Source organism: Dipodomys ordii, unplaced genomic scaffold, assembly GCF_000151885.1.
Source record: "Dipodomys ordii isolate 6190 unplaced genomic scaffold, Dord_2.0 Scaffold9, whole genome shotgun sequence".
NCBI classification, from domain to species: Eukaryota; Metazoa; Chordata; class Mammalia; order Rodentia; family Heteromyidae; genus Dipodomys; species Dipodomys ordii.
This window is the reverse complement of record NW_012267225.1, coordinates 19135534-19152162: the sequence shown is the minus strand read 5'-3', so window position 1 is coordinate 19152162 and position 16629 is coordinate 19135534. Positions and strand designations below refer to the sequence as shown.

The window sequence follows — 16629 nt, the reverse complement described above, 5'->3', positions numbered from 1 at the left end:
AGCTAAAAAGAGTCTTCTCAGAAGGAGTAAAAATGGGCAATAGGCACATGAAGAACTTAACATCTCTGAATATAAGGAAATGCTAATCAAAACACATTGAGATTCTACCTCATACAGTTAGAATTGCCTTTAGCAAGAAAACAAAAAAGGGTACCCTAATACACGGTTGGTGGGAACGTAAACTTGTTCATTCACTCTGGAAAGCAGTGTGGAAGTTCCTCAAAAAATGAAATATAGAACTACCCTGTGTTCCAGAAATTCTGCTACTGGGAATTTGTCTAGAGGATTTCAAACCAGGATACAGTAAAGCCACCAACACAACCACGTTCTTTACAGCACTATTCACTATAAAGTATAGAATCAGCCTAGTGCCCTTCAATGGATAAATGGATGGAGAAAATGTGGTGTGTATACACAGTGACTTACTCATTCATTAGAAAGAATGATGTTATTTATAAAGAAATGGAAAGACTTAAAAAAATTACACTGTTAAAGTAAGTTAGACCCAGAGAGACAAGGGATGCATGTTTTGCTTTACATGTGGAAGCTAGATTTATCCTATAAATCTTTAATAAACACATTGGGCAATATGCAAGTGGTTACAAATGTCTTAACTAAATATGGTAGATTCAAGGGAGAACTAAATAGTGTGATTAAATTACAGTAAAGTTCAGAGTTCAACAAAATAAACACCAGCAAGTGGGACTTGAAAGGATTGGATGGGATGGGGTCAAGGGGAGAGGAGTAGATTAATGAAGAGGAGAAGTAATAAGGGAGAATGCAGTTAATAATTGAATGTATATCCTACAAAATTAGGAATGAGGGAAGGAGTGCATAGAAGAAGGATGAGTGAAGAGTGACATTGATCAAGATTCATAAACTGCTTTGTTAAATGACAAGTCCATCATACTAAAAAAAAAAAAACTTGCAAAAAAAAAAAACCATCTCTGATACCTAGCCTGGAACGGATTTTGTATCTCACAGTTTAGTAAAAATACTAGTCATCAAGATGATTTCCTTTGCCCAGTGGGTTATGTATTGTTATACATTAACATAGAAATTAAAAATGTAGTCTTTAAAGAGGTAGAGTGCTTGCCTGGAGCTGAAGAGCTGAGGGACAGCATCCAGGCCCAGAGTTCAAGCCCCACGACCGACCAAAAAAAAAATGTAGTCTTTAATTGAATTCCATTATGAGGATAAAACCTTGTCTGTAAAATTGTATAAACCTTTTGAAATTTGAGACTTGTTTTATGACTCATAGTGTATCACAGTGAAGTACTATGTGTACATGAATGTACTATGTGTACTTTGAAAGAATGAGGAATTTGTAGGTGGGAATAGTGTTCTGTAAATGTCAGTTAGGTCAGGGTTGTGGATAGTATTATTTAGATCTTCCATGCTCTGATTTTGTCTAGTGGTTTTATCAGCTGCTGAGAATTGCTAAAATCTCTATTGTAGATTTATTTATTTTCCCTTTAATTCTTTCAATTTTTGCTTCATGAATTTATGAATGTTATATTTGTTTGATGAATGGACCCTTGTCCATGAAATACCCTTATTACTGACAATATTCTTTGTCTATTTTATCTGAAAGTAATGCTCCAAGCCTATGGTCTTCTGCTTGTGGTTTGCATAATAAATCTTTTCCTGGCTTTTTTAGTATCACCTTATGACTTTACCCTTAAAGATTACTTCTTTTAGACAATATCTTGGCTCTTGAACTTTTATCCAATAGTCTCTGTTAAGCTGAGTGTTTAGTTGACTGGCATTTTAAAGTAATTATTGGGTTGGATTTAGAGCTATATATGTTTTAGAAATTTTACTGTTTGCTTACCTCATTTTGTTGTTTGTTTTTGGATCTTAAATTTTTGCCTTGTCTTGTGTTAACTCAATCCTTTTTAGAACTTTATTTTAATTTTTCCGTTGGCCTTTAACTGTCTCCTTTCATAGCTTCCTAATTCCTACAGGTTGTTTCATTGTCACAATATGCACCTTTAGCTTTTCTCATTATATTGAAAGTTAATATTGTACTTACTCAGTTTTATCTAGTCCAACAAATAACAGACTTGGCCAAATCTGCTACCACCACTTATATATAAGTAAAGTTTTATTATTTTAAATTATTTTGCTTTGTATTGGTTTAAAAAATGTATTGTAAAGGTGATAAACAGAGGGGTTACAGTTACGTAAATAAGGTAATGAATACATTTTTTAAATTTGTTTTTGGGTCCGGTTGTGGGGCCTGAACTCTGGGCCTGGGCGCTGTCCCTGAGCTCTTCAGCTCAAGGCTAGCGTTCTACCACTTGAGCCAACAGCGCCACTTCCAGCCTTTTCTTTTTGTTTATGTGGTGCTGAGGAATCGAACCCAAGGCCTCAGGCATGCAAGGCAAGCACTCTACCACTGAGCCACTTTCCCAGCCCAATACATTTCTTTTTTAAAGTGTTACCTCCTGCCTCATTTTTTCCCATTCCCCCTGATCCCTGGACTCTCCTCCCCTCCAAGTTGTAAAGTTCATTTCCAACAATGTCTAGGGTGTATCACTGTTGCATTGGTTCACCCTTTGTGGCAGCATTTCTGTGATTCCTCTTCCCTTCCCCAAATCAAATAAACTTATATATAAGACAGTGAGTACAGAAATCAAAAACAGTGTCAACAGGGAATAAACCAAAGGAACAAAAAAAAGAGGAAAAATAACTGAAAACAGTACACTAAAAAAATCATTTCCGTTTCTTGGAGTTCGTTTTGATTAGCATCATTTTCTGTGGTCATTTGCACATAGGTATTGAGCCATTCTGATCCTCTGCTAAGAATATCCTAGACATTTTAGTTATTACAGAGCTTTTAAAAAATTTTGTTTCTGTATTTTTGTGGCTTATTTTGCATGCTAACAACAGACAGTGTGCTAGATGACAAACCCTAAAATGCTTACTTTTGGCTTTTTTACTGAAAATGGTTGCTTTCCCAAGCTTGAGCAGCTGTATGTGCTTTTGATTGATCCTAGTTTAGTTCTCATATAAAGATAAGTTGCTTTTGCTGAATGAAAAGTTCTGGGTTGATAGATTTATTTATTTAGCACTTTAAAGACAGTGTTCTGACTTGCCTGCATTGCTTTGGATGAGGGGGTCACCCTTCTGTATTTATACTACTTTTCTCTCTATATATACTAGGGATTAAGTTTAGGGTCTTGTGCTTGTTAAGCAGACATTCTATGTTTGAGCCTTTTTTGCTGGGATTGTCTTCAAGGTGTGGCCCTGTTCAAAGGCTGTGTGGTTCTCCTACCTGTGCTTCCCTGTGTCTCTGGGAGTTAAGTTGCATCCGCTGCTCCCAACCCTTGTGCTTCTCCTGTAGCTGTAGATGTTATCTTGTGGTCACACACTACTATGCCCAGCTATTGGTGTGGCTGACTAACTGCTCTCTCCCTGTTCAACTGAACTGAACATTGTGTTTTGGTTTGTGGTTCAAGTTGTAGTGTTCAGATCTTTTCTCTTTGGCTGAAATGCTTTGAATCTGTTCTGTGCCTGAATGTCTTAAGGAGTTGGTTCCATGTTACAGACAGGATTTGAGTCCTTTTCCTGACTTGTTTTCTTCTCTTCAACATTCATTGTCCAGGTTCACTATTGTTCTTTTCCAGCACCCCAAACTTAGCATTTGGCTTTTTTTTTGTGGGTGAGGGGGTTCTGACTGTTATCAGGCCTGATGGGACAAGTGTATTTAATCTCAAAATAAAACCTGTAGTGACAGAGGCTTGCTTATGTTGCTCCCTGACCTTCCAACTGCCAGTGAGTGCACTCCAAACCAGAGTTCTACTTACTTTCCTGCTGGTAATTGCTTTTTCAGCATGTCATGGTTTTATAGTTGTTTCTTCAGGAGAGAGGTTCATCCGGTAGCTTCATATCTGAGTTGAAGTTCATGTTTTTAGTTTTGAAGCAGTTCTAAATGCAAATTAATTGAGCTACTTTTTACTTATAATAAAAAGTAATTCATGATATTATAGGTAAAAGCACTCAGAAGCAATGTTAGTAAGTTTACAAATATCTTATTGAATTTAAACTCTGAACCAGACTCTGAACCAAACAATAATATAAAGCAAATGAGAAAATGAGACATTAGTTTTCAAGTATTTGAAATTTTGTGGAAACATAAGGGAAAGAGTGGGCACTGACAGTGCTAAGTAAATATTTTTCTGTATTTATTTAGCATAATTATTATTGGTATAACTTGCTTACAAAAATAAAATGCAAATTTTAGTACCATTTATTTTGAGTTGCTGCTATGTGAATATGTGTGTGTGTGTGTGTGTGTGTGTGTGTGTGTGTTGGGAAGGCAGGCAGCTCATGGGTCTTTTTTTTTTTTTTTTTTTGATCAGATGGTGAAACTGGGTTTCTTGAGATTGTGGCTATGTCTTGGTTAATCTTGTTTCCAGAATTTAGCTTGCACCTTGTCCAGAAATAATGGTTTCAAAGAACATATGATCTTCATAAATGTGTATGTTCATTTGGTGTTTTCATAAATACTTTTAAGAAATAGAACAGCATAGAAGAAATGTAGAATTTGACTGTATTCTTGTGTCAAAAAGAAAACTTTTTAAGTTTTTCTTTGTGCCTTGTCCCCTTAAAGAGTTGATTGTGGGGAAGGTGGCTTGTTAAACTTGAGAGATATTTGAATGAACAATCTTTTTTTTTTTTGTGATACTGAAATTTGAGCTCAGGTCCTCACACTTACTAGGCAGATGCTCTATGGTTGAGTCAGGCTTCTAGCAAGGATAAATAGCATTTTTAGGATCCTGTGTTCTCTAGGAGAGCAACAAATGAAAAGTTCAATGTGGTGTGCTGAGAAGCAAGATCATGGTCAAGAATTGTGATGGGGATTTAGTGTTATTTCCCTTGTGTGTGTGCGCTATTGAAGTTTTGTACTCAGGGATTTATGGCTGCACTTGACCTATGCCTCTAGCCCTTTTTTGTTTTAGTTATTTTATTTTTTAGATACTACCTTGTGTTTTATGGCCCAGGAAAGGATTGTTGCAGGAAACAGGGATTATGGGTAAAGTCATTCACTTAAAAGTGATAGTTAAATCTGACACCTAGAAGGAGGATATGAAAGGAAGTACAGAAATCTGCAAATATCATATGACAAATTATATTAGGTTTTCATTGTCTCTTTGTCTAACCCAGAACTTTTTAGAAAAATCAACAGAAAGAGAAACTCGCCAAGAATATGCTCTGGCTATGATTCAGTGCAAAGTTCTCAAACAGTTGGAGAATCTGGAACAACAGAAATATGATGATGAAGATATCAGTGAAGACATCAAATTTCTTTTGGACAAACTTGGTGAGAGTGTCCAGGACCTTAGGTGTGCTATATTCTTATTTTTAAAGTTTCCTTATACTGGATTTGTTTGACTTAAATAGTGTTTCGTTTACATTTGGTTTTAAGAGTAATGGGGAGGAGAGTTCTCACTAAGTTACCAAGGCAGATCTCAACTTCATGTGTTCAATATAGATCCTCTCACTTCAGCTTCCTTAATAGCTGAGACTACAGATGACCCACTGATTTACATAGCTTTAAATATTATTTTTCTGTAAAGGTGATGTACTTCTGTATTACAACTATATAAGTCAGATGAAGAATACATTTTTGAAGAGTATCTCTTACCTTGTTCTCTTCCAGTTTTTCCTTTCTGTCTCTATTTTCATTTTCAACAGTGTCTAGTGAGTATCACTGCTACATTTATTTACATTTGTCCCACCATTTTTCTGCCCCCCTTTACCCTCCCAAAGGTGCACGAACAAACAAGACAAAAGGAAAAAAAAAAGCAAAACAGCAACAACAACAACAAATCCCTCTTGTTTCCATTTCTTGGAGTTCATTTTGATAAATACTATTTCACATGATCAGATGCACATAGGCTTTGTGCCTTTGTGTTTCTCCCTTAAGAATGTCCTCCTTTGGTGTCACTGTATGTGTAGATGCCTACAATCCTGTATAATTTATCATGTCCCAATATTTGTTTTTTTCTTTTACCATGAGTATGTTTACTTGTAGATTTATAGGTACATTCTAGTTACCACAAATGAGGGAAACTCTGCAACTTATGTTTCTTTCGGTCTGGCTTACTTTGTTTAATATAATTTTTTCCAAGTCTTATCATTACCTTACAAATTGCATAGGTTTTCTACAAAACTATTGAAGTGGCTGAGAATATTTAAAGGGATGATACCAATCAAGATGCGTTGTACTTGCAAACTGCTTTGTTATGTTAAATGACACCTCCTTTGTACAATTATTAAAGATAATAACACATTTAAAAAAAGAAAATTGGATTGGTTGTCAACTATGAAAATTGAGAGATTTCCCTAAATATCTTCTGTTACATCATTGTTACATGATAAGGTTAGAGCCTTCTGTCTTGTGGAGATTCCATAATTTTATTTTCACAAAGATAATAGATTGATGGTTACAGCTGGTTTACCTATTTTGGTTATTATAAGGCTTAGGATATGGATGTTAAAAATTCTAGTAGGAGAAAAATGAGGGAAGGGGTAACAAGTTTGACAAGAAATGTATTACTTATGTGTAACTGTGACCCCTCTATATATCACCTTGACAATAAAAAAAGAAAAAAAAGGAAACAAAAGCATCAAAGATGAAACAAAACAAATTCTAGTTAACTTCTCATACAAACTGGCCCACATTAAAGTAAGAAATTGTTTAGTCAGGAACTCTGATCAACTTACCTAGTATGTCCTGGTTACACAGAATTACCAATGAACATTTAATGGACCAAATGGTCACTTAGATATTTTATTTTGCTTTTTAGTTTTGGAGTAGCTTTCAGATTCTTATGAACTTGAACTTTTTCAAAAACATTTTATAGTTCCTTTGATGAATACAGTTCAGAACTTAAATCTGGAAGGTTGGAATGGAGTCCTGTGCACAAATCTGAGAAATTTTGGAGAGAGAATGCTGTGAGGTTAAATGAGAAGAACTATGAACTCCTGAAGTAAGTTGTTATTCTACCTTGTGCTCTGAAAACCTGTGTTTTCAACTCATTAGCCTTTTTTGTATTATTTTCTACATTTTAGATGTTGTGTGGTTTTAACATTTTTTCTTGCTGAAAAAATGTGATTGAATGGCCTTTTTGTGCTTTTGTCATTTATACAGATTTTCTTGGAGATGTGCTTGTTAATTTTATTTCTGTTTTATGGAGTTCTGTATTTTGACTTTGAAACTTTTGGTCATATATTCATTTGTTACTCTTTTGTCTCTGTCTTATGCCATTTCGCTTTTTAATGGTGCCTTGAGCACAAGCTTTCAGTTTTAATGTGGTTCAATTTATTTATCTTTTCCTGCATGGCAAGTGCTTTTCTGTCTCTTGGTTAAGAAGTTTTAGCCCTCTATGGGCACAATAATTTCTTTCTGTTATCTTGTAAAAACTTGTTTAGCCTCTTCTCCAGTTAATCTGGAGCTGATTTGGGGTAAAGCATGAAATAGAAGTCAGGATTCACTTCTTTCCTTGCCTGATAAATGAATGAACAAGCATCCTATTGTTGAAAGAAGCATTTTATCCCATGATCTACAGACTTTTTTTTTTTTATCATAAGTGGCTGAATATCTGTATTTGTATGAATCTGCCTGCTATATAAATCTTATATTTGTGCATTTGGGGGCTGTTTTCTTATTCTTACCATACTGTATTTATGGTTTAGTATTATTCATCATTACTTGATTACTTTTTTATGGTTACATAGTCCATTGTATGAATAGACTACTTTTGTTTTTGATTAAAATCTAATATTTAAATTAACCTCAAGAATGTTTTAAAAATAATATGTGTATTTTTATTGTTACTGTAAAGATATGATGTTCAGAGGGGTTACAATTACATAAGTCATGTAATGAGTACATTTCTTTTTGAACAGTGTCAGTTCTTCCCGCACTCTCTTCCAGTTCATTTTTAATGTATGTCTAGTGAGTATCACTGCTGCATTTGTTCACCCTTTGTCCCACCATTTCTGTGATCTCCCTTACCCTCTCAAAGACAGGCAAAGAAAGGCAAAGAAAACAAAAACAGCAACAAAGAAAAAAACCCTTTTGTTCTAAAGAATGTTTTTAAGCTTCAACTATTTTTTCTTGATTCCTTCATTTGTTTTAAGTTGCTCTTGTTTGTATTTTTGGAGCATATTGTCTTCATTGACCACTTAGAACTGTTTTCAGACTCTATAATTGTTTGGCTTGATATGGCCTGTTTTTGAACAAGGTCTTGAGATGTCAGATATATGTTAACAAGAATTCTACCTGCCAAGGATAGAATATTGACATCTTTCAAACCAAAGTATACATTTTGTTTATATTCTTATGTCTTTCTTCCTTCTGAGACAGTGATTTTTTTATGAGCAATTTTATTTGTAATCATGTCATTACTTAAATCCTTCCTCTGATTGCTGGCAAAATGTGAGAAAGACATCCTCATGTACCTACTTTAGTGTAACCTCAGATAAACTAAAGCCACATTTTATGTTTAGATGTTTGGATTATTTCTATCTTTTGATTATTATATAATGCTACCAATAATACTATAAAGCTAATATTTGGACATTTTTATTTCTCTTATTTGAGTAGATAATCTAGGAATATAACTGGTCGACTGTTTTTCAAAGTGGCTGCACAATTTTATATTCACAGAAAAAAAGAGTACTAAGTACCAAATGTTCTTATTCATCTCCTTAACTTCTATCAGCACACAATTTCTAGATGTTAAAATCTCTTATTTCTCCTGCTTTTAGTTAATTTGTGCCAGCAAAAACAGTCTAAATATATGCTACAAATACATCTTCAATTGATTAAAAGTGGGTAAGAATGATAGCAGTAACCTTTAGTAGAATGGATGTTTTTTTGATATTCTGCATATCCATGAACATGGGAAGTCTTTCCTGCTGTCTTCTTCAATTTCTTTAAAGTTGTTAATTTTTTTTTGTGGAGGATCTTCATCTCTTTGGTCAGGTTTATTCTGGTGATTAAAATTTTTTTATTTTTATTAAGTAGTTTTACAAAGGAGTTTCAATCCAGAAATCAGGTTATAAGTTATTTTTTGCAATAGCATTTGCATTGTATATAGAATTTTAATATATTCCTTATATTGAATGTTTTGGTATGTTCTTTTTACTTAATACGGCTTAGAGTCACTTAGAATAACTTGACCATTTTTAAAGATAGTATTTATGTAGAAATGTGAAAATATTTCTCTAGGGAATATTCCTAGAGAAAGAATTGCTGGGGTAAAGGAGCTGTCTATTTTATAGTATATTAGGAATAGGGCTAGAGACATGTTGAAAGTGTAGAAGGCTTACCTTACGATGTGTGACTGTCTAGATTAAACCCTAGTCCTGAAAAAAAAAAGTTAAAGAAAAGTAAAATAAATCAAGGACTGTTAAAATTGTTTTTTCCAATGGCATCATTAACATTTATTGTTTTCACCAAATATTTTCTTAGCTTCTACTATGATTAATACTTTTCTATGTTTTGCAGAATTAATTGAAAATAGAATACAGTCCTTATAATCACTAATCTTACATTGTATTTGAGAAAGAAAGACTAAACATATGGTCAGGGAATAAAGAATGTAAATGGCAAGTGTTGATTAGTATTATGAAGAGAACTAAAGTAGAAAAAGAGAATGATGGGTCTTAGGGTGATAGGACTCTTAGATGAGAAAAGGTATTTGAGCTGAGAAGTACATTTGTGCTCTCAATGTTCTACTAGGTTGACTCTGTAAGGTTTTTATGTATCATTTTAATTGAGTAGGTCTTTCTGGTATATTCTAATGTAGTAGGTTTTACTTATTAATCTTTTATCTAGCTCTCAAACATTACTCACTCTGATTATCACTGTTCTCCTTTGCTTGTAGAACGAATTGAGAAATTTTCCACGTATTTTTGGGCTTTTGAGCAGTATATCATAATTTAAACATTCCAGGAATAATATTCAAGAAATTACCAAATTCTTGAATGGGAAAGCAGTCTTTTTTAAGCTCACTGGATTCTTAGCACTGTGCCTTACCACTTTACTCCCAAGGACATGTACACTCCCAGAGAGAAACACTGCCCTTCTGGCAGTATTGAGGAGGGCAGTCAGACCTTGACAGAGTAAGGCCTTTTCTGCTATTGGTCCCTTGGCTTCTGTTCTCAGAAGTATCTATCAGATGCCAACGGAAAATTCCCTCTGTGCGGTTGTTCTATGAAGAGTTATTAGGAGAAAGTCTAGATGGTGATTGGGATTTCTGTCTTCTAAGAAACATGCGCTTGCCATAATGGATTTAATCTTAGTTGTAAAGCATATGTGCTGGCCTTTTGTTAGAATTGGGGAATGCAATGGTAGGTGTGTGCACTAGTGCTCCATCTACTGTCTTGAATGTGGGGTCCTGAAAAGATTTTGCCCTAGTACTAACAGTAGGTACTATGGTTTACATAGTACCAAAGATCTACTCATAGTTTTGTATTAAAATAAATTATTCTAGTTTCATTCTAAGCAGAGAAAGAGGAGTAGTTCATGATGTTTGGGGAGTTTTGTGTTGTATTGGTTTTGAATCTGGAGGCAACTTGTTACATATACATATACATACATATATATATAGGTTTGAAAATGACTAACTTGGTGTAATTGTGAAAGATGATTATCTTTATAAACATCTACTTTGAAGATGTCAGTATTATACCTATGCTCTATTGTGTTATTTAGAAATCATAGAATTTGATGTCTCTGTATTAAATTTTTTTCAGAATCTTGACAAAGCTTTTGGAGGTATCAGATGATCCGCAAGTCTTAGCTGTTGCTGCTCATGATGTTGGGGAGTATGTGCGGCATTATCCCCGGGGCAAGCGGTAAGGGAAACCACAAAGTACCCAGTGTCTTCAAATTGTCAACACAGAATTCTACTAATGTACTTAAGTACATAGTAGAGAAACTCAGCTAGTAAATTAAATCAAGATTACTACAAAAGTATTATATACCCTCTCCTACTGAAAACAAGTATGCTTTACATGGTCTATTTAGTACCATGTTATTTGCATATCTATGTCTAATTTTTCTTAATCTTGCTGTTTAAAATGCCATCTTGATGTAGTACTGAAGTGCTATGCAGCTTTCCAAATCCAAGAGTCTGTGACATGCCTAAGGAGAAAAATGTGTGTGTCAGATAAGCATCTTCCCAGCTGGAAGGAATATAGTACAGGACAAGCCAGGAGAACACCATGTGACCCTATTCCTTGAAGCTATTATAGAGGCTCCAAAGTAGATGATTGGGGCCTGTTTAAGGATTTCATATCCCTTTATTAAGAGCAGTGGGTGCTACTGGGTTGTTTTAAACAGGGAAAATGTTATTTAGAATTTTGTGAAAATTATTTTGGCAACAGCAAGGAGTGTATGTTGAGTAGGAATAGCTCTTCTAACATCAGCATTTTGGTCAAATAAACTGCTCTGGGCTTACTGTACTGCAGGACCTGGATGTTGTGGCCGTTGATTTTCACAGCAACTGTATGGGAGCTTTTCTTTTTTCTCCATATTTGGTAGGGTGAAATTTACTAGTTAAATGATTTTCTACTCTTAAACTATCTGAATAAATAGCTGATTTATGAGAACATTTCAGAGCATTGGTCTTATGTTACTATGAATATGAGATAATCTTTAGTACTGATTTTATGTAAACCAGAAGTATTTGCAAATACTGAAGTTTAACTTCATATTTAACCACCTAAAAACTGTAGTCTAGAATGTTCTAGTCCGTGAAGTATCCAGGTAGATGGCATTTTCTTAGAATAAGAAATGAGGATATGAATTGGATTTGTCATTAGGAATTAAAAAAAGAAAACGTGAATCCTTGAAGTCTGTGATGTAAGTAGATACATACTGGTTTCTTCAGTCAATTGTAACTTTTCTTTAAAAATAATTTGGGTGTTTGAATGTTGTACTTGTGATGAACATGAGTTGAAAAATAATTGTGAAGCAGGTGGCTCATACCTATAATCCTAGCTGATCAAGAGGCTGAGATCTGGAGATCGTGGTTTGAAGACAGCCTGGGAAGGAAAGGCTGTGAGACTCTGATGGTAGAGTACTAGTCATGAGCAAAATTTCTCAGGGACAGCACCCATGTCCTGAGTTCAAGCCTCAGGATATGTGCCAGTGGCTCATGCTTGTAATCCTAGCTACTCAGGAGGCTGGGATCTGAGGATCATGGCTCAAAGCCAGCTTGGGCAAGAAAGTCTGTGAGACTCTTATCTCCAATAAACCACTAGACAACTGGAAGTGGCACTGTGGCTCAAGTGGTAGAGTGCTTGCCTTTAGCTGAAGAGTTTAGGGACAGCGCCCAAGCCCAGAGTTCAAGCCCCACGACTCACACACACACACACACACACACACACACACAAGTAATTGTAGCATCTTCACCAACTCTTTTCTGTTCTGCAGTGTTATTGAGCAACTGGGCGGGAAGCAGCTGGTAATGAACCACATGCACCATGAAGACCAGCAGGTCCGATACAACGCCCTACTGGCTGTGCAGAAGCTCATGGTGCACAACTGGTATGTCTTTATGTCTTGCTTATTCCTATACCATGATTTGCAGGCTCTCATTTGTCCATGCTAAAAGGTCTTATGTAAATGCTCTTATAAGTAATTGCTTTAAAATCAGTTATTTCAGTTAAAGTTCTGTTAATGTATTTTACAAAAACAGTGACATGATAATTCTAAATGGGCTGACTTTACTAGGGGGTCTTAAGTAAGGTATCACATTCAAAGTACTAATATTGAAAACAACTACAGAAGTAAATAAATGAGCCCTTGAGACAAAAGTGAACTAGTGTTTTGTGTTGAATGGAATATGATTGTACTATTAATTCCTCTACGATTTTGCAAAACTTACTATGCAGTGTATGGTTAAAATGTTCCAAACTAACTTGGATTCTGCTTGTTTACTTCATTCATTATAGCATTTTCTTTAGAAATAGCCAAGATCATGCTTTTCTCCCTTCTGTTTAGTTTTAAAATCTAGATTATTGATCTTTTTGTATCTCCTTAAAATAAAGAGTAGCTTTAGTCATAATGGTGAGACCTTTGTGTACTAGACAGATTGAATGAGGATTCCCTTTGGGATAGCTGTTTTTAGTTGTAGGTTAGCAGTTCAACACTCCTCTGAACAGAGCAAATGTTCCTATATTCCCTGCCTACTGATGGGTTCTTTCATTTTGGACTTTCTTTTGTTGATGTGCTAGTCCTAGGGCTTGAACTCAGGGCATAGGTACTGTCTCTGAGCTGTTTTGCTCAAGGCTAGCACTCTACCAAATGAGCCACAGCTCCACTTCTGGCTTTTTTGGTAGCTAATTGGAGATAACAGTCTCACAGACTTTCCTGCCTGCACTGCCTTCAAAAGCCTTCTACTCAGCTAGGATTACAGGGGTGAGTCACTGTTGCCTGGCTTGAACTATTTTTGTTAAGGCATAAGGAACAAATGTATATTGCTTCTAACTGACAAAAATACTACCAAAGGAAAGAATTAATGTGCATTAAAATAAGGACATGTGGAATTGCTGTCAAATACATTGCAGGGAACTAGGCATGTTGTCTGGAGCTCATATACAGACTTGGCCATGACACTGTCAGTGTTTTCTCATAAACACTGAAATTTATGCATTTTGTAACAATGGCTTTTTGAGCATCTTCATTGTATCCTGTATTTTAAGGGTCAGGCTAAAGATAAAATGGAAGAGAGTACAACTTTGCATAAAACAATTGAAAAAGGCTTCCCTGAATAGGACAAAACTGTTAGGCTGAGGTGATAATAGATAAGCAGTATGACCGCTCAATTATTGAGATAATTAGCATTTGAGGTGGAGTGAATAAGATGAAAAAAAGCTAAGCAGGAATGAGCCTGGCTTGTTGAAAGCAATTCATGGTGACACATTTGTTTGTGATACTTAATGGAAATATGGCGCATGGTATGTAGAAACCAGGGATGCTAGTGAACATTCTACTATTCATAGGCAACCCCCTCATGAAAGAACTGTGCCTGTACTGAAGTTGGAAACTAATTTGAAGGGACAGTTCCAGCATCTGCATAGAGAAATACATTTAGGAGGGCTAGTATCTCCAGTGGTCTTGTTGACTAACATTTGATTCTTACAAGATGGATTGAAAGCCATTGAAAGGTTTTTAAGTGGTGAAAAGACAAAACTTGATTTGTGTTTTAAAAATATCACTATGGCTACTTTATAGAGAATATATTACATAGGTAACACTGAAAGCAGGAAGACTGCTTTATCTCTCTTGGGTAAAGATTGTTGTTGGCTTACTTTTGGCATTAAAAGTTGAGAAAAGAAGTTGATGAACTTGGGAAGCCTTCAGAGTTCTTGTGAACAGCACTTTGTGAGCTGAAAACATTTTATATTTTCCTATGTTTTGTGTAAGAAGAAAAAGCACAGGGTACTCCGAAATGATATTTTACCTGATTAGTTGGAGGATAAGACTTCACTTGTAAAAACTAAATACACCACTAGATTCTTTTTGAGATAGATTTTTTTTTTACAAAAATCAATATCTTGTGACTATTTTTATATATCTTTTATACAACTATTTAAAAAATGTTGGCATTTAATACATCTGGAGTCTGTTGTGACAAGTGAGCTTATATTTGCAAAACTTTTTTCTTCCTGAATGAAGTTTCTGTGAAAGGCCCCATTTATTTTTCCTTAATTTTTTTGTTGAAATTAAGGATTCTGAAATGTAATTTTACCTAAAATAAATTTATTGTCAAGGTGATGTACAGAGGGGTTATAGTTACATAAGTAAGGTAGTGACTGCATTTCTTGTCTAACTTGTTACCTCTTCCCTCATTTTTCTCCCTCTTTCGCTCTCCCAATCCCCCCCTTCCAAGTTGTACAGATCATTTCCAACATGTTGTATAGGTTCTCCCTTTGTCCTTTGTCTCCTCATATTGTTGTTCACCTTCCCTTCCCTAGTTCAGATAAACATATATACAATACTCAGGGTACCAAAATTGAACTCAGTGGGCTGGGAAGGTGGCTCAGTGGTAGAGCACTTGCCTTGCATGCATGAGGCCCTGGGTTCGATTCCTTAGCACCACATAAACAAAAAGAAAAAAGCCGGAAGTGGCGCTGTGGCTCAAGTGGTAGAGTGCTAGCCTTGAGCTGAAGAGCTGAGGGGCAGCGCCCAGGCCCAGAGTTCAGGCCCCACGACCGGAACCCCCAAAATAAAACCAAACAAAATTGAACTCAGTGACAACAGGGGATAAACTATAGGGAGGAAAACACAAAAGAAATCATATAGTACATTGAGAACAACAACAATAAAGAGAAACCTCTTGTGTCCATGTCTTAGAGTTCATTTTGCTTAGCATTATCTTACATGGTCATATGTACATAGCTTTTGACCTTTTCTGCTTGTCTGGTAAGATTATTTTAGATGTATACTAGTTATTGGAAATAAGGGAAACCATGGGTGTGGCTTGCCTCACTTAATATAATTTTTTCCAAGTCTCCATTTCCTAACAGATGGGGTGGTGTCATTCTTTCTGAAGGAAGCATAGAATTCCATTTTGTGTGTGTGTGTGTATGTGTGTGTGTGTGTGTGTGTGTATATATATATATATATATATATACATATACATACATGTATACATACACGCACCATATTTTCTTGATCCATTCATCTCCTGAGGGGCATTTGGGCTGGTTCCATATCCATTTTAATAGCTCTTTTTCTTAAAGAGTCTGTTGATGGGTTTAGCAGTTTTTTTTTTTGTCAGTCATGGGGCTTGAACTCAAGACCTGGGAGCTGTCCCTGAGCTCTTTTGCTCAAGGCTAGCATTCTACCACAGAGACATAGCTCCACTTGAAGTTTTTTTTGTGATTGATTGGAGATAACAATCTCATAGATGGGCTGGGAAGGTGGCTCAATGGTAGAGTGCTTGCCTTGCATGCATGAGGCCCTGGGTTCGATTCCTCAGCACCACATAAGCAAAAAGAAAAAAGCTGGAAGTGGCGCTGTGGCTCAAGTGGTAGAGTGCTAGCCTTGAGCTGAAAAGCTAAGGGACAGCTCCCAGGCCCAGAGTTCAGGCCCCACGACCGGACCCCCCCCCCCCCCCCCCCCCCCCCCCCCCCCCCGCAAAAAGAAAAAGAATCTCATAGATTTTTCTGCTTGGGCTAGCTTTGCACCACAATCCTTAGGGTAGCTAGGATTTTAGGTGTGAACCACCAGTCCCAAGCTTAGGGTGTTTTTTATTTTTTTTAATGTATATTCCTGATGTGTGAGATATGTGAGAGAGATGTATGAAAGAGGAGATTGACATGTTTTCTCTTTGCCAGTAGAGAAAAATACATGGTTGAGAGTTTTTGATCATGCATTGAAAATGGATTAAAATTTGATTTTCTACCTTGATTTTAAAACTTGACTTAGTCTCATAGTACATTTTCCATGCATGATTTTGTATGCATGCATGTATGTATATATGTATGTGTCTTTAAAGACAGAAACTAGCTTATGTGCTATTTATTCTTGACTTAAGGAGGGTAGTCATTTTTTTCTCCCTCTTCCTAATTATGCGCCAACCTATTTTAAATCTT

At 35.7% G+C, this 16629-nt stretch overlaps 1 protein-coding gene across 2 annotated transcripts in view; it reads left to right on the top strand.

The window, feature by feature from the left end:
• Positions 1 to 16629, top strand: part of Atp6v1h (ATPase, H+ transporting, lysosomal 50/57kDa, V1 subunit H) — a 92383-nt gene that overhangs the window by 59649 nt on the left and 16105 nt on the right. For both annotated transcript variants that reach the window (XM_013009374.1, XM_013009373.1), the window contains 4 exons: positions 5173 to 5351; positions 6876 to 7001; positions 10777 to 10878; positions 12461 to 12574. In XM_013009374.1, coding sequence (XP_012864828.1) covers positions 5173 to 5351; positions 6876 to 7001; positions 10777 to 10878; positions 12461 to 12574 — 521 coding nt within the window. The remainder of the gene's footprint in view (positions 1 to 5172; positions 5352 to 6875; positions 7002 to 10776; positions 10879 to 12460; positions 12575 to 16629) is intronic.